The sequence below is a fragment of the Podarcis gaigeae genome (genome assembly GCF_964106915.1).
Source record: "Podarcis gaigeae genome assembly, chromosome: 8".
Taxonomy (NCBI): Eukaryota; Metazoa; Chordata; class Lepidosauria; order Squamata; family Lacertidae; genus Podarcis; species Podarcis gaigeae.
Genome location: NC_139684.1, coordinates 37,089,579 through 37,116,912, shown reverse-complemented (window position 1 = coordinate 37,116,912; position 27,334 = coordinate 37,089,579). Strand labels below are relative to the sequence as shown.

Below are 27,334 nucleotides of genomic sequence, written 5' to 3'. Positions count from 1 at the left end.
TTTTGCACTGTGGTTCTCCCGTCATGTAATGTATACAAAAATGCCAATGCAGGGGGTAAAGTGTGCATACATATACATATCTTTGTGAAAATAACATACAAAAATATATTAGGGGAATTTACTTTGCAAACATATGTATTCTATATTAGGCAAAATTACACACAAATGGGTGTGTTAGGAAACATTTGGAACAAAATGGTGGTGGAAACTGAGGTGGAAATATGGAGAACTGAACTTAAAAGTTGCAAAATGAGAAACAAAACTGCTGGTATCCTCCCACTCCTAAGAAGAAAATAACAGGGCTGCCCTCTGGGGTCTCCTGGGCTCTACACATGTCTGGCATGATTCAGAGGGGGGGGGGGGCATTTTGTGATTCACCTCAGGTGCCAAAATGTCTTCAGCCAGCCCTGCTTGTGGACATTCCACTATGTCCTTATGTGGATTTGGTTAGGATGATTCCAGGGGTTCCAGGGAAATCCTAAAAAAAATATGCATCTTAAAACAGTCACCTGAGCAAAAAAGCAAATTGAGGCGTACTTATGAAGCATACTGAGAGTTGTTCTGCATTCCTTCATCTCCTTAGTCTTGCTTTTAACAGAATATAGCTGCTTGGAGCAGCTTCTGAATGTGGCACCTCAACAACGGCAGATAGAAATTATTTCAAAAACAGTGCAGGAAGTGACTGTGCACCATTTTCTTCTCTTTTATTGTACATACAACATACCCTCATGCTTTACGGCTGGGTGCAGCCATTTTGCTGAGCACACAACCCTCCCTTCTCTTAAACATGTTGGTCTTGGGGTAAGCTTGCAAAACAGATTGAACCAGATTGTGGTTGTGTTTGTCCTTGGTGAATCAAAACATCTCACTTAGGCACTTCTCAGAAATACGACCTAGAATATTATGTAGAATAGATTGCAAAACAGCAAAACATAAAACAAATGAGTCATCTTCACAACAGGAAGAAGAGTTGTCTCGTGAAATTTCCTAAGTGATGACCTCTGAAGACAGGAACATAGGAAGCATTCAACTGAAGGCCAGAACAAAGTTTACAAGCACAACTGTGGTCACATGTGGTTATTTCCATATTAAATTGAACCCTGCTTTTTCAGTAATTCTGATAATGTGGAGTGAACCTATACATGTTTCTTGTTGTTGCTGCTGCTCCTGCTGCTGTTCTCATTCTTCTTCATTATTCCTCACAAAATTACAACATACAATGTTAAAAACAGTTAAAACCAATTTCAGTCAAGAAAATAGGGTGGGTCCCAAAATATGCATTTGTCAAAGGCCATGGTAAAGAGATTTATATTCAACATCTGACACAGACTACACAATGAAGGTGCCAGATGCACAAGAATGGGGAGGGAATTCCACAGCTTAGGGGCTACTACCAAAAGCGTATGTAGGGAAGGAGGGGGCCCTTTGGATATTTAAGGCCTAAGTTGTTTGTGTATGTCAGAGGCCAGGGCACAACACAAGATCCCACTCTGCTTTCCACACTCATTCAAAGATTTCTGAAAAGAAGCTATAACAGTTGAATGATACTGTAAACGCAATGTCACCTCTTTTCCTTTGTGCCAACAATGCAGTGTCACCTGTCCCCGGGCTTTCTCTGCTGAACACCTGGAATATTTTTAAACACTCCATAGCACCTCAGAAGCTTTGCTAGCACAGCTAGCCTATGTCTGATTTCAGTACACAGAAGCCGGATCTCTTCCAGCCCCTAGTAGCAGAGCTTTTAAGGAATAGTCAGATTGGCTCTGTAATTAAATATATAGATAGCATTATGTTCAAACTGCCCCAAACCTGGTTTGTTTTTCTTTCAGGCTATAGCCTTTTCCTGGTTGCTGCTCATGAATTTGGTCATGCCATGGGACTAGAGCATTCTGAAGATCCTGGAGCACTCATGGCCCCCATCTATACCTACACCAAGAACTTTCGGCTTTCCCAGGATGACATCACGGGAATCCAGGAACTTTATGGTAATATTTCCACTTGTCCAAAACACATGTACTACATTTTGGCCTATAGCAGAACACATACTGCCACAGGGTTGGCCCTACCATTAGGCTGAGTGAGGCAGAGTTCTTGGGCAGAGAATGTTGAGGGGCAAGAAGCAGTGACAAGGTGCTGGATCTGTGTGCCTTTCATTCTGCCCTGGGGCCCATAGGCTCTCAGTTGCAATGGACATATGAACCCAGGGACATAAGAAGTTGCCTTATGTTGAGTCATACCTTTGATCCATCTAATACTGAGTGGTAGCAGCTCTCCAGGGTTTCAGACAGGGGACAATCCAAGCCCTACCTGGAGGTTCTGGGAGTTGAACCTGGAGCTTTCTGAATGCAAAGAAGATGCTCTGTCACTAAGCTGCAGCCCTTCTTTTTACCACTGGATCCTGCTGCCCCATTTCCAATGCTAACATAAGATACATCTGCCAGTCTGGTCAGCTTCTGTCTATGGAGCAAGGGAGTAGTCATTTGTCCTTTGCCTCATGCTTCAAATGGTCACCCCTTTCCATCCACCTCTATTTGTTGCCCTGATCCTCAGGCACTACATTTTACTTTCACCAGAAATAAATTTGGAAATGAAATTGTGTTGTTGTTGTCCTCTTGTTGACATCTCTTTTTTAAAAAAGGAATAATCACACTAAGACCTCATTCCATTATCAACCTTCCCTTTATTTGCAGGGGGCTCTACTGATGTTGGTCCAGGCCCAAGTCCAACACTTGGGCCAGTCACCCCTGAACTATGCAACCAAGACATCGTATTTGATGCTGTTGCTCAACTCAGAGGGGAAATCTTCTACTTCAAAGACCGGTAAGTGGGAGGAAATAGTCTGTTTTACTCAGGTTATCTTGTACCGAAGCAAAGCAGAAGCCGAGGGTCTATGATCAAGTGTTATTCATGTTGTTGGGTTCTGCGGGGTCAGTCTGGATGATGCCTTGAGTCAAGTGGTATAGATAAATAAATGAAGAAGAGGTGCAGCATCTGATGAGCTACATTCTTTGAAAGAAGGGACTCTTGGAGATAAACTGAAGTTGGCATGTTTGCCATATCTGGGACTTCCTGTCTCTCCCTTTAATTCTCTACTTAGACTAGCTCTTGTTTTGCTATGGCAATAAACATGTTAAAGGTATTGTCAGCAGTACTGCCAAGAGAAGGAAAACCCCAGTTCCAATGTTACAAAACTGGCAAGGACGAAAATGTCAGTGGATATTGCATTGTTCCAGACATACAAGAACTGTGTACATTTTTAAAATGACCAGATTTGTTCCAACAGTTTTGGAAGCTGACCCAGTTATGTGCGGCGCAGAAACATGAGAGGCTTGGATGTTTTGACTTAAACCAAATAACCCATCCGGGCATGCTCAGGAAAAGGAGCTTTCAAAATCCAAGCCACTTAATAGTTGTTGGTGCCGGCTGCATGCCCAGAAATCTCTCCCCTGTTGAATTTTTCAGCTGGAATTCTCTTGGATTTTCCTGAAGTACTAAAATGGCCCTTTCTAACTTGCTAACTCTGGCTTGAAAAAGAAAGGCCCTGTTATCTTGTCTCATCCCTCCCTCCACTGCAGAGAGACAGAATTGTTCCATACCTGAGATCAGGGATTGGGATCCTGTGACCCAGCAGAAGTTCATGAACTGCAGCTCCCATCATCCCTGATCATTGGTCATGCTAACAGGGGTTGTTTGGAGCTGGAGTCCAGCAATATATTGAGGGTAACAAATTACCATCTCCTCTTAATACAAGGCATTCAGTAAATTAGTTGCTTGTGAGATTGGCTCACTGGTGTCAGCTTCCTCCCTCCCTTTGAACAAAATATGAAACCTTAGATGGAATAATATCTAAGGTAACTTTTCTGCTCTGTCAATGGAAAAACTTATAGAGCTGTATTCAATGCAGTTCAAGGTTAAATTCATTTCATGGTATACTTGTTGTACTGGTGAAATGTCTTGCAGTGCAAGAGAATGCATGAGCAGATGGCTGGTAACTTTGTTGCACAACAGATGGCACAATCTCTTGTGCAATGAGTTTCTGCCAGTGCAGCTGTTGTCTGGGTTTCATCTACTGTTGAACATTAAAATTAACCCATCCACTAGCACAAAAGCCCTTGCAGTAGTGAACGGAGAACACTGGGTACAACCCAAAATTTGCTTCCCCTGTGATGACACGTGACCACTGACCTATGATAGTATCTCATGCATCTTGGTATGCTCATGAACACCAGGGTGGTCTAGGTGGGTCTATTGGCACAGGATGTTCAACAGCTTCCGTTCTGTCCAAGTGACAAACCGTGGAAAGGTCCTATGTGATTACTTCTGCCCATGTGGCTGTAATATTAATTGTGCATTCTGCAGCTGTGTCAGCTGGGACGACAACAGTAGCAGCAGACGGGAGTGCGAAGTAGACCACATTTTGCACATAAATTGTGCTGGGAAGGCCACCTAAGTCCATGTTCCAGTTACAAATCATGACTGTTCTTTTTCACTCCTGCTGAAATCCAGCCTCCATTCCACAAAATGCAAAGCTGGATATTGCTGGTAGACAAGGTTCTAATACAAGCAAGGAATTTTCTTGACGTTCAGCAAATTGCAGCCTCATCTTTTTGGGAAGGGTTCAGCAAACTTGTTGCCTACTGAAATGGCAGCTGGTACAAGGCCATTTTGTGTGTGTGTGTCCTTTGAATAAAATGAACTGCTTATCAAGCAAAGTTGGGGGGGGGGGCAAAGAGAGAGAATCACAATGGTGCTTTTGTTAACATCTTGTGCTTCTCCACTCCCTTTCCGCACACACAATCAACCGCCGAAATCAAACTGCAGTTTTTTAATGCTCATAAATCGGAAGGAGGCACTGCCTTATACATAAAACAGCTCCTAAATTACCCGCTTTATTCCTCTGATGAGCGGTTTTAATGCTCCAGGCTTCATTTACAGCCAAGCTGTTTGATAGATGATCATTAGATTTGATCTTTTTGGTTGCTACAATCATAATCATCCAGAGTAATGCACCCAATACAAATGTTGGCATTTGCCAAATGCGTATCCATCTGTTCAATGTGCAGCGACGGGGATGGTTGAAAGGGTTTAAGTGCCTTGTAAATGGGTTTATTTGCTGGGATAATTGAAGCACCAAATACATTCTTTTTTCTGTTCTGCGGTAAGAATTAATGTAAGTGCTAGAGAACTTGTTATAAACCATCAACGGCTGTGTATGGTGCATTAAAGTGTCTATGGGACAAAAATGCCTCCCAAAGAAAGGAAGGCTCACCAACCTTTGATACATTTTTGTTAAAAAAAATCCTAATCATTATATGTTTGTGTTGCTGATGGATTGTGTGTGTGTGCGTACACACACGCGCACACACAGCCACTTAAATGCGCACACACACCTTTGCCAGCAGTGATGAGAAACAGATGTGCCAATGAATCAGCCCTTTGTAAACTCACTGTGATTTTTCTGCCTAGATTCATCTGGAGGACGGCAAACCAACGAAACAGGCCAAGTGGTCCTTTGCTGATTGCTACATTCTGGCCAGAGCTCCCAGAAAAAATTGACGCTGTCTACGAGGCCCCTCAAGAAGAGAAATCAGTGTTTTTTTCAGGTAGGCTTGGCTGGAAGATGTACACTAACCACAGTTTGCAGAAGTATTACATTCTGTATCATTTTATTCTGTAGACCACCTTCTTAAATGATGAACTCAGGATAGCTAGCTTGGGGCCAGTTGTTGTTAGACTGCAACTCCCATCATCCCTGGCCGGTGGCAAAGCAGGCTTGGGCTGATGGGAGATGTAGTTAGGCAACATCTGGAGGGCTATCCCTGACTTATAGGGGGAAAGTCATGATGCAACACAATTCATGCCATCAAGAAATGCATGAAAGACCTTAAAAAAATTAATAACAAATCAGAATCCTGGTGGTGGGAAAGGGAGCTTTAACCGTTTAACCCATTATAGTCCTGTCCTGGAACTTCCTCTGCCCCTTGCTATGACTGCTGGTTGTTTACTACTTCTTCTTCTTCTTCTTCTTCAATAGCAAAGTGCTTCTATCTGAAAGTAAAAAAAATACAGCGATAATAAATTAAATATAAAAGCACTGCATGCCCTTTTGTGACTCACAAATCAGCTGGTTGTGGCAGCAACTTCCTTCTACCTAATGGTAGGGCTGGACCTGTGACTTGGGCTTTTCATATTTTGCAGCAGCAACTCCCAGCTTGCTGTTAGGATAATGTGAAAAGGACCCCAGGGTTCTGGGACAGACCAACAGGCCACTTCCTGTGAAGAGGAATTGACTATTAAACCTATTGTGTTCTGTTTTTGTTTTTCATTTGGTTTCGGGTTTGTTTGTTTCAAAGTATTGTATTTTTTTCTTTATTTTATTATTTTATCTTTTTGTAAATCGCTTTGGAGGTTTTCCTTTTTAAAAAACATCAAACAGTGCATAAATTTTAAGAAATGAATAAAATAAACCACCAGGAACTGTAGCTCTGGGAGACGCTCAGCACCATTAAGAAATCTCAGCTCCCAGGATTCTCTGGGGGAAGCCATGACTGTTTAAAGTGGTGTTATAGTGCTTTTAAATATATGGAGTGAATGTGGTCTCATGGGGAAATGAAAGCAAGGGAGAGATTGCATTTGCTGTTGACCATTTATGTGTGTGCCTATTGATATCAGCTGCAGTTGTGCTGGCTGACCTAGTGGAGCTGGGCGGTTGTTGTCAATGTTTTGAATAACTGAGCCAGCAAAAAAAGAAAAGTGTGTTGTTATCCATTGCAACATGACTAAACATCTCCAGGCATGCTAAAGGGGAAAAAAGGGAGGGAAAACCTATGGCTAGATGCTACTCAACAATTTCTTTAAAGGGAAGGGGGGAGTCTTATAATGAATTCCACATGGCTGAAGGGCCGCTGAGTTTGAATACCATGATAAACTGAATGTAGCCAAAACACCTCATTTGTCTGTGTCCAAGCATTACATCCCCACTCCCCCTGTGGGACCGTAGGGTGAAGTAGGGTTTGCTGAAGAAATTTACCGTAGTTAGCTCACTATATGGAAAAATCCAAAACAATGCAAACTGGCAAATTGCTAAGAGGTCAGCAAGCAAATCTCTATGTTCCAAATGTTATCAAACAAAAACACCCCCAGTTCCCATCTCAAGTGAGTAAGAGTCATGTGGTGGGCCTTTGCCCAATTTAAAATAATGTACAGGCTAACCTAAAACTAATAAGATGACTTCTTTTTCTTTAAAAAGAATGTGCATGCATAAACGTTCTGGTTGCTTGGGCACATGGAAGCTATAAAGTATGTAGGCTATACCAGTAAGATGAAACAATAATGGGTTTGAGTTCTTGGTTTCTGTTTATACCATTTGCAGTGTGGCATCCATCTCTGAACCACTCCTAAAAGAGCAGGCCTCAAGCATGCTCAGTTCCAACTTTTCTAAAGAAACGCTTTTCCCCTGTTGCTCACTAGGTCACCGCCACATATATTACAAAAGCCTCTCCATCTTTTCCTGGAGGGTGAAAAAAGGTCAGAGTCAATGTGGCTCACTCTCAAGGAGAGGACTACACTAACAGCACTACTCAAACTCAAGATCCACCAGGCTGAGAGGGTTTGGGTTTGGCTAGTTTTGAGCTTTCCCAGCTCAGCCAAAGCTATACTGGCACAGGAGCAGACTTGGGTCTTTCAGATTTTAGCAGCGCCCTGTGCAAGACCAGAATTCAGTGCCTTTCCCATGCCTCTCGCCTTCCATTCTGCTCAATTCACCACATCATAGTTGTGACGCCCTGCAGCGCCCCTTAGGCTTGGTGCCCAGTGTGGCAGAACCTGTAGCACTGCCCCAAATCTGCCTTTAACTGGTATATTTCCCTTACCCCAGCTGAGCCGGAGATATGCTGGTGCAAATCCCTTACCTGGCTCAACTTCAGCCAGTGGAATTTACACCAGTGTAAATCCCCCCAAAGTGCCATTCCAGGAGTGTGGCAGCAGCATGGTAGGGACAGGACAGAACAAGGAGAGAAATCTATTCCAAACCCCTTTCAGCTCAGTCCTGTGAGCTAGCAGCCCAATGGATATTAGCCAGCAAAAAAGGGTAGTGTAAGTGAAATTACAACTGAAAAGAGTTTGGGATAGGGACAACTTAATCTCGTGAAATCCTGCCAACCTAGCAGTTCCAAAGCACGTCAAAGTACAAGTAGATATATAGGTACCACTCCAGCAGGAAGATAAACGGCGTTTCTGTGCACTGCTCTGGTTCGCCAGAAGCGGCTTAGTCATGCTGGCCACATGACCCGGAAGCTGTACGCCGGCTCCCTCGGCCAATAAAGCGAGATGAGCACCACAACCCCAGAGTCGGCCACGACTGGACCTAATGGTCAGGGGTCCCTTTACCTTTACCTTATCTCGTGAAAATTACATTGGATTTTTTTTTTAAAAAATCGGTTGTTCTGTTAATTTGTCTCTCTGGTACACAAACTATGGTTGCTTCCAGGTGAGTGTTCTGTTGAGAATTCATCTTGCTTCCTTTGCACAAAGTTTGAAGGAAAGTTATATGGCATTATGTTAAGCAATTGTTACCTCATACTTTCCAGTGAATATCTACCATTGTTTTCCTTACCGGACAAAGTTCAGCTTTTCTGGAATCAGGTTAGCTGCATCAAAATGCCAAATCCACTTCAGTTGCACAACCTAAATTTGCCAGGATGCAACTGTGTATCCCATTCACAAAACAGAAACACCCCCGTGCCCCAACTTTTGAGCTGGAAAAGTTCTGAAATGAACTTTTGGCTCCTCTCTACCCATTCCCCCTTTAGCTAAACTGTGAGGAAATCTGAGAAGCTCGGATCGAGGTAACCCTTTTCCCTTCCCGCTAACCTTATTTGTAAGTGAGATCATTATTAAACTTGATGCTTTTGTTTTCACAGGAAATGAATACTGGGTTTATTCAGGCTACAACTTGGAAAGAGGTTATCCAAAGAGACTCACCAGTCTGGGTTTACCTCCTGATGTGCAACGTGTCAATGCAGCTTTTAGTTGGAGCAAAAACAAGAAGACCTACATTTTTGCAGGGGACAAATTTTGGAGGTAATACCTTTGCAGCAGGCAACCAGTGGCTGGACACTACAATGCTGGGCACTTATTCCTTGCTAAGATTCAGATTTCAAGGCATTTTGCTTTTGCTTTGACAGAGACCAGAGCATCTCAGTTGCAGGAGAGTCAAAAGCAGTTTACATTAGGGATATACTGTTGCTTTGAATGAATCCTGAATTACATGTAGAAGTTGGGGATCTGTGCCTCAACAGAGCAAAACTGAGTTCCCGTGATGCACACAACAAGACAAGATGGGGATTTAGGCTGATCCATAGCCCTCTGTTGACAGTGGCTTAGAGGAAGGATAAAGGTAAAGGTAAAGGTACCCCTGCCCGTATGGGCCAGTCTTGACAGACTCTGGGGTTGTGCGCCCATCTCACTCAAGAGGCCAGGGGCCAGCGCTGTCCGGAGACACTTCCGGGTCACGTGGCCAGCGTGACAAAGCTGCATCTGGCGAGCCAGAGCCGCACACGGAACGCCGTTTACCTTCCCGCTGGTAAGCGGTCCCTATTTATCTACTTGCACCCGGGGGTGCTTTCGAACTGCTAGGTTGGCAGGCGCTGGGACCGAGCAGCGGGAGTGCACCCCTCCGCAGGGATTCGAACCACCGACCTTTCGATCGGCAAGTCCTAGGCGCTGAGGCTTTAACCCACAGCGCCACCTGCGCCCCTAGAGGAAGGATAAATAAATATAAACTAAACCATACAGAGGAAAATGAAAGACTTTTATTTCCTTCTCTCCAACCAGCCCCAAATGGCACGGAAGATAGATATGTATTCTATTAAAATTAATGGGCTGCCCCCTAAGATAGCAGACCTCAAGCTTTTTCTCAGGCAGAAACCTTTTCCCAGGCTTTCTTCAGTGTTACTACAGGCTCATATGAAGCTTCCTGCTAGTGGGACAGACCATTGCATCATCTAGCTAGGGGATAGCTGATGTGGTATGTGCTACCTGTTGTTGGACTCCAGCTCCCATCAGCCTTGACCAGCATGGCCAGTGACCAGGGATGAAGGGAACTCTAATTCAACAACTTCTAGGTAAAGGGACCCCTGACCATTAGGTCCAGTCGTGACCGACTCTGGGGTTGCTGCACTCATCTCACTTTATTGGCCGAGGGAGCCGGCGTACTGCTTCCGGGTCATGTGGCCAGCATGACTAAGCCACTTCTGGCGAACCAGAGCAGCGCACGGAAACGCCGTTTACCTTCCCGCCAGAGCGGTACCTATTTATCTACTTGCACTTTGACGTGCTTTCGAACTGCTAGGTTGGCAGGAGCAGGGACCGAGCAATGGGAGCTCACCCCTTTGTGGGGATTCGAACCGCCAATCTTCTGATCGGCAAGTCCTAGGCTCTGTGGTTTAACCCACAGTGCCACCTGCATCTCAAGGCACCTATTGGGCTAGCCCTGATCTAGGCCATTATAGTTTCTTCTGAGTAGCGGTGATACAGATGGGCTTTGTGGAAGACAGCAGCTTGTGCCATTAGGTATTTGGTATAACTATCGCAAAACTCTGCTAATATATAATATTTCACAGGTACAATGAAGTAAAGAAGAAAATGGACCCTGGCTTCCCTAAATTAATTGCAGATGCTTGGAATGGTGTTCCAGACAACCTAGATGCTGTGTTTGACGTGAGCGGAAGTGGTAAGTTGCCATCTTGTTCCTAGTATCAGTTGCTGTTGCTGCTGCTGCTGTTGCTTCTGAGGTCGATTGCTCCAGTCTGCTGCCTGAATCCTCAGAGACATTCCCTTTGGAGGTGGTCACCAAATCGGCTGATGGCTTGGCGTGCCGCCTGCAGCCGCAGAACAGCTTTTCTCTTCAATTAAAACGTCCCACTGCTGCAAGGAAATTTAGGAAGCCTGACCTTTCCTGAACTTTTCCGTGCTGTCTAAATAACTCATCTCCAGCAGAGTAATCAAAACCACTTTTAATGCAGCACAGATTGTGGTTAAGAACTGCTGCATTCATTGCTGTGCCGGCAACCAAGACTCCCCTTGAACTGAATCTCCTGAATAACTAAAGACCTTTCATGGGGGTGGGAGGAAAGAAAGATTAGACTCTGGTTCAATTTATATCAATTTTCTCCTTTAAAATAATAAAATAAAATAAAATGGTAACTTAAAACCAGTATATATATATATATGCCGCAAGTAAATACTCAAATAGAAATTCTCAGCGTCCCCATATAATCACAGTTCCCATAAAGCATATTTTATGTGGCTTATGTTTGTACTTCTGAAGCAGCTTAATAATGATTTTTCTTAATTATTATTGTTGGGGGAGGGGGTTTCCTAACCCCACAAGGTGTAACTCAGTGGTTCCCAAAAATTTTTGGGCCACCGTCCCATTGGTTCCTTAAACTCATATCCTGGGCTCCCTACCCTATAAAAAGCATTACAGTGGTACCTCGGGTTAAGAACTTAATTCATTTTGGAGCTCTGTTCTTAACCTGAAACTGTTCTTAACCTGAAGCACCACTTTAGTTAATGGGGCCGCCCACTGTCGCCGCGCTGCGCTGCCAGAGCAGAATTTCTGTTAAGCAAAGTTCTTAACCCGAGATACTATTTCTGGGTTAGTGGAGTCTGTAACCCGAAGCATATGTAACCTGAGGTACCACTGTATTCAGTTTGCATGACCCAGTAACGAAGATAACAACACAATAAATTTCAAAACAGTAAGAATTAATTGCGTGTTTGTTCAAAATCCAGTTAAAGCTATTTTGCTTAATTCATTCAACAAAATAGATTAATGTGATCCAGAGATACCAGCTTTTCAAAGTCTGATAGTCCTTTACACCTCCGTTGCCCCACCCCCTTGCCTCTTAGCAGTCTCCTAGGCAATCTCACTGCTCCCCAGGGGACAGTACCACTCATTTTGGGAACCACTGGTGTAACTGGATGTCACATAGCTTGAAAGCCCCAGGGTTAACTAGTCGTAGTAGTTGTTCTAGACCGAACAAAGTTCAAAAGCCTCCAGCCAACTTCAGAATCATTGAGTTGAACCCCTTTCCTTGCTTTGCTGTGATTTTTGTGTTTCCCATAAGTTTGTTTTACATAACAATAAATTGAAAACACTTACTTCTTCTTTACAGGCCACAGCTATTTCTTCAAGGACTGGTATTATCTCAAAATGGAAGACCAGAGTCTAAAGATTGTTAAAGTTGGCAATGTGAAATCTGATTGGCTGGGTTGCTAAGCAGCGTGTCGTCTTAATAATGTAAACTACAGCAAAATCTACACTTTTTTGTTTTTTGTTTTGTAAAAGTCTTATGTCTTACCTGCAATTAGAGATAGATCTGTATGCTAATTCATGGGCCAGTCTGGTACTGGCACCAAGTCACTAAGTACCACTATTTGACAGAACTTTTTTTTATTATTATTAAATCATTCTGTTTAAGCATATGTACTTAGAAGCAAGTTCCACAAAATGCATGGAATTTCCTTTTAAGTAGATGCATATAGAATTGGGGCACAGTAGGTCTTTGTTTCTTCCTCTCTTCATTAATTTAAGACTTTTGCAACATTTTGGCATGCAGCAAGTTATGTTTACTTATGTAGCCTGACACTTGCTACATTTTTCTGTGTGTGCAGATTGGTGCTAAGGCCAGAACAGCAAACTCTGAAGGAATTCTCACCTGAGCAGAGATCAGATGTTTGAATGTGCCTGCATATAAATAAATAAATCCCACTGTACACTGAAAGCTAGCATTGCAATGAGAAAGCTAGGGTCAAACATTCTTCCTGACATGCTAGCTTTCCAAGTGCATGGAGGTTTGTTTATGTGTATGGGAGAGCATTCAAACACTTGATCCCACAGCTACAGTCTGAAGTAGTGCCATCTAGCAACAGATACTTCACATGGAACTGCTGATTATGTAACTTAGTTCTTAGTCACTTGATAGTCAATGGATTTCAACAGGTCTTGGTCAGACCGTAGTAATGCACACTACTGGAGCCAAAGTAAAATTGTATTGTCTTTCAAAATCCAGCTCCATCCCCCCCAAAAGAAAATATTTGAAATACTTGAGTACTTGAAATGGTTATTTGCCATTTAAAACATATCAGTGCCCAAATATCCACCAAGAGGGGCCCTCAAAACTGTAACCTGGATTTCAGAATAAAAATGTTGACACATGTCCTTTCTGAGCTTTAATATGTGTTTTCTGTTTTGTTTATAAACCCAGCTTCAGTTCAAGTTTGCCAAAGGGTTGTATGCAATATTCTTTCTACTCAGAGTTGACCCATTAAAATAGATGTAGCTAAGTTAGTCATGACCATTAATTTCAACGGGTCAACTCTGGGTTAGGACTAATGTTGTATCCAAATTATGCTCACTATCTGTGAATACTTCCATTCTTGTCATTCCCTGGAAAACGTCATTCTTTCTTTACATTCGCATTTCTTCACACACCAAAGTGAAAAGACTGACCAAAGGGGCACGGGATGCCTAGGAATTGGTTGGAACAGGATGGGATCAACAGGGACAAACTTGTATGAAATGTATTGCTTTAAAGTACTTTTTACTGAAATGCCTTTACCTTAAATTAGCAAACTAATTCTTGCACTTTTTTTCCTATACCTCCCCCTCCCTTTCTTTTTATACGGTTATATCAAGGTGATTCCTCTTCTCTTTGGCTTCATTCACACGGCAGTCCATTCCATTTCCCCAGCTGTTAATTTCCACATTATATTTCGGCTTTCACGTGACACAGAAAGCCACCTAAAGAAATATAGTGATATATTCAAGTTTAGCAATTTGCTTCAAGGAAAACAAAATGTTTGCAAATAACACAGAAAGTTGCACAATATTCTGCTGTATTTCCAGAAGTAGCATTTATGTTATGTGAAGGCTTAAATATAATGCAGAAATTAACAGTAAGGAAAAGTGGAATAAATTATTGTGTGAATGCAGCCTCCATCTCTCCCCTGCTCCTTCCTTGTTAGATTTAAAGCATTGGGTGACGCCAAGTGTTCACTGTACAACCTGATGAAATATTTTATGTTCATACAGAAAGATTTTTTTTAAAAGGGAAAGTAAGTCTGCATACATGAAATGTCAGTGGTATAAATAAATAAAAGAAAATAACAGTTCTAGCTCATGTGTTGTCAATTTCTGAACTGATTTGTATTTTGGGGTAATCTGGATAGCTTATTAACTTGCCCAATTCTCATGAAGGTGGTAAAACTGTGCCTGGGCTCACTGGCAGAGGAAGGGGGTGTGGTGGGTGCGCCCCACCCCACGGGTCATCCCTGAGGGTGGGTGACATCACCGCCCTGCCCCACTGGGACGCTCACCGCTCACTGGAGCAGCTAGCTCTGCCTCTGCCTGGGCTATGCCATGTCAGACACTGAAACTGTGACTAACTGCATCAGGTTATACAGTGGTACCTCGGGTTAAGAACTTAATTTGTTCTGGAGGTCCATTCTTAACCTGAAACTGTTCTTAACTTGAGGTACCACTTTAGCTAATGGGGCCTGCTGTGCTACCGCTGTGCAATTTCTGTTCTCATCCTGAAGCAAAGTTCTTAACCCGAGGTACTATTTCTGGATAAGCGGAGTTTGTAACCTGAAGCGTCTGTAACCTGAAGCATCTGTAACCCAAGGTACCACTGTACTATAGTCACCCTTTAAGCCTCAAAAGTGTCTACATAGGCCAGCAGCAGCCCTCCAGAATCTCAGGCGGAGATCTCTTGCATCACTAAGTCTTTTAACTGGAGAGTCGCCAGGAATTGAACCCTGTGTGAGGGTAAGGCTCCTTTAAGAGATGGAATGGAAGACACAGCCAAAAGGATATTAGAAATGAGGAGTGTAGCCAACAGGAGAGAGAGTGTGGGTGGGGGGCAGAGAACAAATTGGAAAGTTAACTAAGGGGGAGGTCTCTGGTGCCAAATCACTGTGAAATGTTGGTTGTGAGCATACAGCTGTTTCCAGCATCACTTCATAATACAGAGATGGAGACCCAGGGAACATTCCAAGCATGTACCCTATGCAGAGGCATCTCTTACACCCTTGGCAAGGAGCTGTAACACACACACACACACACACACACACACACACACACACACACACACCCCTCTGAAAAAGTCACTTTACTGCAAAAGCAACATTAGAAATTACAGTACTACATTTTACCTGACTCAAGTACTCACAAAGTGTCTGGAGTGAGGGTGAGACAAGGAGGAAAGGTGATAAAAAAATCACAAGCCTTTCTCTTGTGCATTATCCCACCATGACAGCAACGGTGCATTGCCACACAAACATGCACTGTAGTCTTCATACTGCCTTGCCATTTCTCCTACCGCTTAGCTGTCAGCTCTTGTTTAAACTCATGGCCTTTATGCAGATAACTGGACACAGATTTCTGCGATGATTTTTGCACACCCGCACCCAGACCTACACCCCTGGCAGGGACCGATTTTGCTAACCCCTAGGTAGGCCTCTGTCTCTACCACTGCCCCTTGCCTGTGCTTAGTCCCAGCATGCTGCCCTATGGTCTGGCATAAATGTATGTACAAAGGTAACTATATAGGCATGATTCCACCTAACAGTCTAAAATTCAAGGAACTGCTCAGTTTCCTTTTTGCCCTCACTTTCCTTTTTACCTGGAAGAGCTATTGCAAGGATGAGGAAGCTATGCCCCCTGCCTGGCCAATGGCCAGAAATGGTGGAATTTGTTGTCCAGCGATATCCGGAGGGCCGCAGGTGTGCTTCCTCTGCTCTGTTGGGCTTGCCTCTGGTTCATTCTGACTTGATAGACACTTGCCAGCTACCTCTGAATGGCAGGAAATTCAGGGCAGCTTTTCTAAGGTCAGACATCTTTGAAATGGCATTAGTCAAGATGCAATGGATGTTTAGTGAGTTTAACTGCTCTCGTTTATGAATGGGGTGGGGGTGAGAAACCTGGGGCTCTCCAAATGTTGGAACCCATCTCTCATCAGCCCTGGACATCATTTCATGACTAATGGTCAGAGAATTATGGGAGTTGTAGTCCAGTAACATCTTGATGGACACAGTTTCCCACCCCCATGGGTTAGGGAATTTTGCTTAAGACTACGCAATGTTGTAAGGGACGCAGGTGGCTCTGTGGGTTAATCCACAGAGCCTAGGACTTGCCGATCAGAAGGTCAGTGGTTCGAATCCCCATGATGGGGTGAGCGTCTGTTGTTCGGTCCCTGCTCCTGTCAACCTAGCAGTTCGAAAGCACGTCAAAGTGCAAGTAGATAAATAGGTACCGCTCTGGCGGGAAGGAAAAACTGTGTTTCCGTGAGCTGCTCTGGTTCGCCAGAAGCGGCTTAGTCATGCTGGCCACATGACCCAGAAGCTGTACACTGGCTCCCTCGGCCAATAAAGTGAGATGAGCGCCACAACCCCAGAGTCAGCCACGACTGGACCTAATGGTCAGGGGCCCCTTTACCTTTACCTTTACTTACGCAGAGTTGTGCAAAAAAATCTATGTAGCATAGCTTTTCCAGGCTATATACACACTCTCATTTACTCTGCAACTAGCATGATGCCACTACTGGTTTGGGGAGCCATATACAACAAACCAATAGCCACAATCTTTATCTATCCTGTTGTTTTTATGGAATACTGCGTTTAGATGTGTTTTCCCACAAACCAGCTCCGGACAGAGAAAAAAGAATGGTACAGCTGCATCTAAAACTGGTAATGTGTAAGCAGCCAGTCCTTGGTAAAAACAAAAACAAATAATCAACCCTATGGCGATCAGATCATTCCTTGTTTTCTCTCAATGCCAGCCACCTTGAATGATGCAAAGATAATAGTACAGAGAAGAACAATGGCATCACCTTCCTAAAACCCAATTTACAAAGAGCAGCAATCCTATAAAACACAACCGAATTTTCAGGAAATCTCGTAACAGCTCATAGTTGTCCCATGTAAATGCCTCAGGGACATCTCTGAAGGGAGGAAACAGACTTGTTCCAGACAGTGACTAACTTGTTTGGCCATGAGGGCTCTGTCAGTGGAGCCAAAACAAACCCCAACTTTAAAAGAATAATTAATCTGAGCATGCATTGGCCCAGCATTTGGTAATGTGACAAAGCAGTTGTTCTAATGCAGTAGGTCTGCTTCTTTTGCAAAGCAAGCATTTCAAACCCCTGGAATCAGCTTTGTGGGCCAGGGCTTTAGTTTTCCACATTCTAGAGCTGAGAGACAGCTTCACCCGTGAGCAAAAGGCAAGGGAAGTGGAGGTGGCCAGCCCTGAGAACCACTGAAAGAAGCATGAATCCATCAACTGGATGGGCCCACAGCAGATTTGCTATGTTCTGTGTAAGTGTTGTGTATAAGTCAGACCATATTCACCTAAGAAGAGAAATCAAGCAAGTCTGGCTCTCTGAAGGATGGAGCTGGAGCAGACCTTCTCCAAAACCATTTCTCCTTCCAGAATGTTGATGCCGATTATTTCCCAGGTATTCACTGACTACTCTGGTACTGAATGATTTGGGGCAAAAATAAACCTGATTGCTTCTGGAACAGAAATTCTAGTCAACATACTAGTCATCTCTTGCTGAGGCTACTGCAGTCTTCTTAACATTTATAGCAGAGCTTTCCAAACTGTGTATCGCGACATGTTAGTGTGTTGGCTGCAGTGTGTAGGTATGTCACACAAATGCTCTCTGTGCTTCTCCTAGGACTGGAAAGGGGTTGTCCCCAACATAAAAGTTTGGAAAGCTCTGATTTATATAGTTAGGCTTGAGTTTTCAACCCCAACTCTGTTGTGATCTCATTGGACTGACTTGGACCAACCTCTTCCTCTTGAGCCTCAGCCTACACATCTGTAAAACAGGAGGAACCAGAACCTTAATAAGTTATGGATACACAGCTTAGGTCCAAGTTAACTGAAAGATCATATTCCCTCACATGAACATGCCTGGATTTTCAGGTGTTCAAAGGAGACTCCTCTCTCAATCCCACCACCCTCACAGTAACACTTGGTGGGTAAATGGAGAAGGTCCTTCTCAGTGGCTGCTCCCAGACTCTGGAACTCCCTCCCTGGAGATGCTTGTCAGGCTCCCTCCTTGTTGTCCTTCCACAACCAGGTGAAGACATTCTTTTCCAGCAGGCTTTTGGGAACTGACTGTTTTTAATGAAAGGACTGGTGCTGTGCTTGTTTTATTGTAATTATTTGTATATTTTAAACATGTGTGTGTGTATATATATATATATATTATAAATTAGATGGGGGCAGCTGCCGAGACCACATAACACCGGTCTTGAAAGACCTACATTGGCTCCCAGTACGTTTCCGAGCACAATTCAAAGTGTTGGTGCTGACCTTTAAAGCCCTAAACGGCCTCAGTCCAGTATACCTGAAGGAGCGTCTCCACCCCCATTGTTCTACCCGGACGCTGAGGTCCAGCGCCGAGGGCCTTCTGGCGGTTCCCTCATTGCGAGAAGCAAAGCTACAGGGAACCAGGCAGAGGGCCTTCTTGGTAGTGGTGCCTGCCCTGTGGAATGCCCTCCTATCAGATGTCAAAGCAATAAACAACTACCTGACATTCAGAAGACATCTTAAGGCAGCCCTGTTCAGGGAAGTTTTTAATGTGTGATATTTTAGTGTAATTTTGGTTTCTATGGAAGCCGCCCATCTGGCTGGGGAAATCCAGCCAGATGGGCGGGGTACAAATAAATTATTATTATTATTATTATTATTATTATTATTATTATTATTATTATTATTAATTGTTTTTTAATAATTGTTTTTTCTATGTTTCTAGCAATTCTTGTTTTTATTTGTAAGCCACCTTGAGTCCCACTAGGGAAAAAGGCGAACTACTACAACTACTACTACTACTTCTACTACTACTAATGCTACCCTCAGTCTTCTTTAGAGAACAAATTATATATCTAAATTAAAAGGGGACTATTACAGTTTAGACATTAAATATAGTGTTTCTCCTGTTCTTTCATTTCAGTTACAATGTCTTATGAATATATCCTGAAACTGGGACAAATGGATCTTTTTAGAGTTTACAGTTAGGAACAAGCTACCTGATACAGCTCAATAAAATGGACAAACACTGACATCTGGAGGCCAGATAAAAGACTGCACAGTTCCCGGGATACATGTGTCAATTCATTGTAAGAATCTAACTTTTGGACAAGTTTCCTGTTTGGGTTCTTTCCTCTGCTACAGTAGCAAAAAACAGGGGTGGCATCCATCTAAGCCTTATTCAGAGCAGACCCACTGAAATTAATGGACCTAACTTCGTCATGCTCATTAATTTCAAGGGGTCTCCTCTGAGTAAAACATAGTTAAATGTCATCGGTTGTTTGTTGTATCTCAGTAGCCATGCTGCTACTGCTACTAATAGTCAATACAGACTTTTCTTCTTGAAAGTTGTCTATCTTCACAAAAGAGCATTCTATTATTCTGACTCTTTCTTAGGGCAATTTTGAATTTCTTTAGGATTTCAGCGGGTGTGGTGTGTTGAGCGCAAGTTAAATGTTTCTTCATCACTCTGCAGCCTCCCCAGCTGCCCACACATCCTGATCTGAAAAAGCCCCATGCGAGGTGTTACATCACCACACCTCCCCCTGGACTTTCGTTTAAGTGTGGACACCCAAGAAGAGTGAAGAGTGCAGGCCACTGGTGAGATGCTTTGCAGAACGAAAGGATGAACTCTTAAAAAAAAAAAAGTGGGAAGGAATTTGGGCACAGCATCACTTGAGAGAGACTACTTTTATGCATTTCATTTATGAATGGCTTCCTATGAAGCACCTCAAGGAGATCTCACAACACAACAAAAACGTACATGAAACTATTTTTTGTTTGTTTTTGTTTGTTTGTTTGTATCTCACCTTTCTCCCAGAACTGAGACTCAAGGTGGCTCACACAAATTGAAACAAATACAAATAAAACACTAAAAACAGATAGGCTATAGTTTAAAAGTTACTGAGCTACCTATAGCATTAAAACAATGTAATAAAGGACAAAAAGGATGGATCCAGTCTAGCCTCTCTAGGAAAGGCATTCCAAAGTGAGGAGTCATTGGTGACTCAGAGTTCAACCATCATTGTTCAGGGAAGTTTTTAATGTGTGACATTTTAATGTATTTTTAATCTTTGTTGGAAGCCGCCCAGAGTGGCTGGGGAAGCCCATCCAGATGGGCGGGGTACAAATAATAAATTACTACTATTATTACTATTATTGTGGTGAAATGTCTGACAGCCACAGAAGTTAAACACACCCATCAATAGGTTTCAAAGGACAATGAAGACAAAGATGAAAGAATAAACATCCTCACAGAAAGAAACAATAATCCCACAGTTACTGTGAAATAAGATGAAAAGCTTTCCTTGATTTTAAAAACACAAAACAAAAAAATTTTGGAGGATAGGACCATGAACCAGTCAATTCAAAAAGGAGATTCTGACTAAACATCAGGAAGAGCTTTCTGGTGATAAGAGCTATTTGACAGTGGAACAGACTCCCTTAGAAGACTGCAGACTCAGTACCAATTTATTCATATATAAGCTATATACAGGGTGAGTCCTTTAAAAGTGGCCCTGTGGATACAGAGTGCACATGTTCTTATCACACCCCACTGCTATTAACATTCTGAGAAACTGCAGGAAATCTTGCTCACAGCTCTCTCACATCATTTCTACTTTCTGCTTAGACTCTTGGCCACACTGAAGCATAACAGCTTCCTGGGAGCCACTTGTTTACTGAGAATCATGGAAGATTAAAAGATAGATAAAATAATCCTCACTGATTATAGCTGCACTACTTCACTATGGCCACCAGATGGGGGCCCATTTTCAAAGTACTGTAGGTGCTAAGCATTCTACATATCAGCGGTAGTTTGAGCTGAACGAGGCAAAAGTACACAAATGTCAGCTCACGGGGACTGAGGTGCCATGTTTGTTATGGGATGAGATGGTAACCCTAACCAGGAATGCGGACTAATAGTGTATGGCTGAAATAAAACTGTGGTTCTTCATGTTGCTCAAAATCGGTCATTATTTGACCTCGGCTGCAACAGATCAAATATTTCAGATACAAACCCCACTTTTCAACTTTATCTCCCCCATGTTATTATAATCCCATAGGCAACATCAGAGGGAGGAAGGAGGGCCAAGCATCTCCCCTAAACAAGGAGTTTGCCACACTTGTCCATCCCCCCATTTCTGAACTCCTGTCATTAACATATCCTGTTATTTTTCTTTCTCATTCCCATCAAAATATACCGTATTTCCCCGTGTATAACATGCTCCCATGTATAAGATGCCCCCTATTTGGGGGGACTCCAAATTTAGAAAATGGGGGGAGATTGCCCAGAGCTTTGGGGAGGGGATTTACGAAAAACACTCACCCGCCTGTCATACTCCGCCACTCATATGCGTCACAAAAGCAAACTATCATCTGTCCCCTCACTGGCAGGAGCTGTCAATCGCCTGCCCAATTGCTGCAATGACAGCCAATCAACACCAGCCCTTGCTGCAGGCACCAATAACACAACCAATAGCCACTGACAACCAATCCCGTGTCCCCCCTATGCACTATCCATGTATGACAACCCCCAATTTTTAACATAATTTTTAATTTTTAAAAAACCCCTCATTTTATACATGAAAAAGTACAGTACTTTGCCTCTTCTGTGCCCTTCCCCCCATTTTTTTTTCTGGTGCAGCCGCTGTGTGACTCCCATACTATCTTTCTTCCAAGAAGCTTTGCAGCCAGTTAGAGATTTCAACCTGAGTCTCTCAAGGTCTTATCCAACCCTCTAACCCAAGGATGGGGAATCTTTCTCAGCTTTAGGGTCACATTCCCCCTCCTTTCTGGGGGACGCATGCCACAGTGGGTGGGGGACCAGAGGCAAAAGTAGGTGGAGCAACAAATCTGATTCTTACCTTTGCAGAGTGGCTTACAGAAGCAGAAGACACGAAGAAGAGGTGGCAAGAATACACAGAGAAATTATACCAGAAAGATATGGATGTCTCGTACACCCCAGGTAGTGTGGTTGCTGACCTTGAGCTGATCTTGGAGAGTGAACTCAAATGGGCCTTAGAAAGCACTGCAAATAACAAGGCCAGTGGAAGTGATGGTATTCCAGCTGAACTATTTAAAATTTTAAAAGGTGATGCTGTTAAGGTGCTACACTCAATATGCCAGCAAGTTTGGAAAACTCAGCAGTGGCCAGAGGACTGGAGAAGATCAGTATACATCCCAATCCCAAAGAAGGGCAGTGCCAAAGAATGTTCCAACTACCGCACGATTGCACTCGTTTCACACGCTAGCAAGGTTATGCTTAAAATTCTACAAGGCAGGCTTAAGCAGTATGTGGACCGAGAACTCCCAGAAGTGCAGGCTGGATTTCAAAGAGGCAGAGGAACCAGAGACCAAATTGCAAACATGTGCTGGATTATGGAGAAAGCTAGAGAGTTCCAGAAAGACATCTACTTCTGCTTCATTGACTATGCAAAAGTTTTGACTGTGTCAACCACAGCAAACGATGGCAAGTTCTTAAAGAAATGGGAGTGTCTGATCACCTCATCTGTCTCCTGAGAAATCTCTATGTGGGACAAGAAGCTACAGTTAGAACTGGATATGGAACAACTGATTGGTTCAAAATTGGGAAAGGGGTATGGCAAGGCTGTATATTGTCTCCCTGCTTATTTAACTTATATGCAGAATTCATCATGGGAAAGGCTGGGCACAAGGAGAAGGGGACGACAGAGGACAAGATGGTTGGACAGTGTTCTCGAAGCAACCAGCATGACTTTGACCAAACTGTGGGCGGCAGTAGAAGACAGGAGTGCCTGGCGTGCTCTGGTCCATGAGGTCACAAAGAGTTGGACATGACTAAACGACTAAACAACAACAAACCAGCATGCAGTTCTTTCCTGATGTTTCCATGGGGGAATCATGGGGGAACAGAGGAACACATGTGCAGAAAGTTTGGGGGAGTAGTGACATTGTGCAATGATGTTTGTTGTTGTGATTTCCAGATGGAGAGGTCTCCTTCAGCCCCTGTGTCTGATGTTCTCAATCTTACTGTAACCAGTACACTACTTTCTGGAAACTTATGTTCATGAATTGGAAAGACACAATTGCTATATTTTTTATTTCATGATGGGAGCAATCTGCCCAGTTACAGATAGCCTATTATAGGATATATTCCACACAGTTCACTACAGGAGCGGAGGTCCGAAGTCTAGTCTCTTGCCCTAGCTGAAAAACCTTCTGGAAAACTTGGTGGAAACCACAGGAGGGAAGAGTGCTCTTGTGCTCAAATCCTGCTTGTGCATTTCCCTTTGGGGCATCTGATTGGCCACTGTGAGAACAAGATGCTGGACTTGATGGGCCCTTGGCCTGATCCAGGAGGCTCTTACGTGTTTTATGCAAAGACGTCTTCCTGAGTTATGTGGCCAGTCCAAGAGGTGTAATACAACTGCCACTTCTTCGGAAAAGATTTACAGTGGTACCTCGGGTTAAGTACTTAATTCATTCCGGAGATCCGTTCTTAACCTGAAACTGTTCTTAACGTGAAGCACCACTTTAGCTAATGGGGGCCTCCTGCTGCCGCCACACCGCCAGAGCACAATTTCTGTTCTTATCCTGAAGCAAAGTTCTTAATCTGAAGCACTATTTCTGGGTGAGCGAAGTCTGTAACCTGAAGCGTATGTAACCTGAAGCGTATGTAACCCGAGGTACCACTGTATTACCAATACACTTCCCAAGCTTAGCAGTTCCTGATGGCCCTTGCTAAGTGGATGTTTTCATATGATTAAGCTTTATTTTATTTATTTATGTCTGTGTGTGTTTAAAAAAGGCTTCCCTTTTAAAAAAAGCAGGTAAACGGGAAATAACCTGCTTAAATATTTCCTCTTTCTAAAGCTTTGCATTTCCTTTTCATTCTTCCTGTTTTATTTTGCTCTTGGCTTCTCATATGGGGGGGGGGGAGAACAGCACAGCTCTTTTGTTTGCCACATAAACCCATATATGGGGGCAGAACCTGCTATGAGTAACTCCTCAGGAAAAAGATCTGGGGGTTGTGGTTGACAGCTCATTTCTAACATCAGGTCATTGTATGAAGAGGCAATGCAAAAGGGTCCCAGGAGCCAGATGAGTTTGGCCAAAAAGGGAAATACTTTCCTTCATCACCACGATTACAACAAATGACATCTGTCTATGTATATAAGAGACTTTGCCATCCTGGCACCCTAAAGATGTATTGGATTACAATGCCCATCAGCTCAGCCAGGGGTGGTGGGGAAATTTGATTCAGTTTGCATTTAAAGGCAGAGTTACCTAAGTTACACTTTTCAAGAATGAGAACTGATACAGTCATCCTTCAGTTTACGTGCGAGATTGCCTCACTCCATAAAAGCTCCCTGGACCGCTCTGATCTGCAGAACTGGCACCTGTTGCAGGTGCCACATAAAACTTATTCTGCATTTGTCAGAAATTGATCTTTCAGCGTGGCAGCACCTACACTTTGGAAATTATCACCTGCTAAAGTCCGCAGAGGAAGCTGCTCTTAAAAGGCAGAGGAGCAGGTTCTGGTCAATAAGTTGGCAACTGTCCCAAAGAACCGCAATTTAGAGTCCTAATACAGGTCTTCCAGCACAGCTAAGCGACCTAAAATAGCCACCGCCTGCTAGAGTCCGCCGAGAAAGCTGCTGTTAAAAGGCAGAGGAGCAGGGACAGGTGGAAACGTTGGCAAATCCCCCCTCCCAGCTCCCAGGTTGATGGATTGTGCGCAGGCGCCCTGGAGACAAGGAGGAGCGAGCGCCTTTCGCAGCATCTCCCGGTTCTCCTTTCGCCTGGCCGCGATGACTCTGTGCACAGAAGCGGCCGTGGCGGCGCTGGGAGGCGGATCTGCAGCTCAGGCGGGAGGCGGCGGCATGTCGGAGCCAGCGCTGCAACCGAGGGCGGTCTTCACTTTGCCCAGGCAGCAGTCGCTCGCCTCGCCGCTGGTGATCAACCCCTTCGTGCAAGAGACGCGCCTGGATGCAAAGGATAAATCCCGGGTACAGGGGATTGACAGCCGCTGTAAACAGACCCCGGGGGTGGGGAAGGAGGATGGCCAGGGGCAGCCGGGGTGAACGGCACGGGGGCAGCCTGCGAGCTCGCTAGGGAGGGGGTTAAAGGGGCCCTTTGCAAATGCCTCTTCAATGATGATGATAATAATAACAATGCGCGCGCACGGCGCTGCGCTTTGCAAACATTGACAGGCGTTTTTAAAGCAAAAAGCCATGCTGAAGATTGCAGAAATGAAATCTGTCGCAGTTATTTCTGGGTCTCCGTTTGGTGTCCGCAGACAGAGAAGGGGGCGGCGGCGGTTCTGGCTGAAAAGAGTCTGCCTCCTTATTACATAAGCAGGCGAAGAATGCGTTCTGTTAGAATTCTTCAGAGCCCCACCTGCCTGGCGCTCTCGGGTCAACTTCCTGCAAGCGAAAGAGGCAGCTTCATCCTTCAGTTGGCAGCTGGATGCTAACCGTTTGCATCCTTTCTCTCTCATTTTTTGTATGGAGCATGTGAGGGTTCTTTGGTTTTTTGGGGGGTGGGGAGAGTTTGCCCTGATCTCAGCCAGGGCCTCAGCTGATTGATCCGTGAAATGGGGATAAGGCATCATTTATAAGCAAGCAAATAAAATACATGAGTGGGGATAGTATATACAAATCTTCTAGTTAGCATTGGTTCTAGTGTCTTTTAATAGTTGAACTCCACATGTGCTTAAACAACAAAATCTATTTTCCTGGTCAGAGATATGAATATGCGAACTTGACTGGAGTCAGACAGTGTGTTTGGGACTTTGATTGGTCAACAATATCTGGGGTCCTCAGTGGAGGCCCTTTAGCCAAGCTGGAAATGTCAGCATTGGACCCTCCTGGCTGCGAAGCCTGTGCTCTGCTTCTGTGGTCCCTCCTTATACATGATGGGCTTCTCCAGATGGGATGCTTATTGAGCATCCTGTTTTGCTTGGATGCTGTGGTTAGGTAATAACTGGCTATATTTATTTAAAGGGGAAGTGCTATAGATAATCCATTGTGCACACAGAAAGTATCCAGTTCAATTCCTGGCATCTCCAGGTAGGGGCTGGACAGGTCCCCTACCTGAAAGCCTGCCAGTCCGTGTAGACAGTACTGAGCTAGATGGAAGAATGCAATAGAAGGCAACTTTCTATGTTCCTTCTATTTAAGGGCAAGGTTCATAGCTCATTGGTAGAGCATCTGCTTTGCAGGCAGAAAGACCCGAGTTAAGTCCCCAATGCCTGGAGTGGGAGAGACTCCTGCCTGAAGCCCTGAAGAGCCTCTGTCAGTCAGTGTAAACAATACTGAGCTACATAGACCAATGTATGTTTTGTTTATTTATCAATTGAATGTATGTACTGTCCTTCATCCAAAGATCACAGGGCGGTATACAACATGAAAATTCAAAATGAGAGCACAAAATTAATAACCAAGAACCAAAAACAACCCCCACCAACAAATTCAAAAGGCCAGAGATAGTTTAAACTTTAAACAGCCAAAGGCCTGATTATAGAGGCATGGTTATGTTCTGACTTGATATAAGGCAGGTTCCTATGTCCACACAGGCGTGGCAGGAAATTGTTGCTGTTCTTATTTTCTATGTGCAATAACTTAATTTGCTTCCTTTTGCTTTCATACTGCTTCTGTTAGGTAGGCCACTATTCTTTCCATTTTAAAGATGAGAAACTGAGCCCATGCTTTGATGGGGGCATGCAGACTTCAAGCCTGTTGGATCTCCTAAAAGAAAAGAAAAGAAAGAAACCTAAGAAGTACCAACAGAAAGCATACTGTTAGAATTAAAGAATGAGCCTTTGAGCATGTTCTGAGCTCCAAAATTTTGTTTTCAAGGCAAGAATGTGAATTGCGCATGCAGCCCTTTAAACACAAAATTAGTTCATATCTGGTTTGCTTTCTGCATTCCTTTGGCCTAATTTAGAAGTGGGGAAACTATTTTGTTGTTACTATTTTTAAACATTTGGAAAGTTTTGCTGATCTAAGGCAGATTGCCCAGAAATATATTATCAGTGGGCACTGTCCTGTTTTCTCCCCCTCCCTTCCACAATGTATTGGGAACAGCATAGCTCAGTATGACCGGAATATATTGCTGATTGTCCAAGGGTAAGGGTTTCAGCTGTTTCTCCATCCATGCAAACTCCCCTACAACCCGCTCCCCGGCCCAGCCTGGAATATTCAGGGAATATGGCCTTCCAGCTGAACATATGTGGATTCCCCACCCATGAAG

The 27,334-nt window shown here is 43.8% G+C and overlaps 2 protein-coding genes and 1 long non-coding RNA gene across 3 annotated transcripts in view; 2 read left to right on the top strand and 1 right to left on the bottom strand.

The window, feature by feature from the left end:
• The window catches only part of MMP2 (matrix metallopeptidase 2), a 30,341-nt gene extending 16,160 nt beyond the window's left edge, over positions 1-14,181 (top strand). Inside the window, exons 8-13 of the mRNA XM_083752930.1 lie at positions 1,830-1,985; positions 2,691-2,820; positions 5,467-5,603; positions 8,922-9,081; positions 10,623-10,732; positions 12,180-14,181. Of these exons, the coding sequence (XP_083609056.1) occupies positions 1,830-1,985; positions 2,691-2,820; positions 5,467-5,603; positions 8,922-9,081; positions 10,623-10,732; positions 12,180-12,283 (797 nt within the window). The 3' untranslated portion in view covers positions 12,284-14,181. The remainder of the gene's footprint in view (positions 1-1,829; positions 1,986-2,690; positions 2,821-5,466; positions 5,604-8,921; positions 9,082-10,622; positions 10,733-12,179) is intronic.
• LOC310850962 overlaps positions 1-27,334 on the bottom strand; it is a 285,884-nt gene that overhangs the window by 28,775 nt on the left and 229,775 nt on the right. The gene's annotated exons all lie outside the window — the stretch shown is intronic.
• Positions 24,825-27,334, top strand: part of LPCAT2 (lysophosphatidylcholine acyltransferase 2) — a 35,205-nt gene continuing 32,695 nt past the window's right edge. The window contains exon 1 of the mRNA XM_083752932.1: positions 24,825-25,089. Within this exon, the coding sequence (XP_083609058.1) occupies positions 24,892-25,089 (198 nt within the window). The 5' untranslated portion in view covers positions 24,825-24,891. The remainder of the gene's footprint in view (positions 25,090-27,334) is intronic.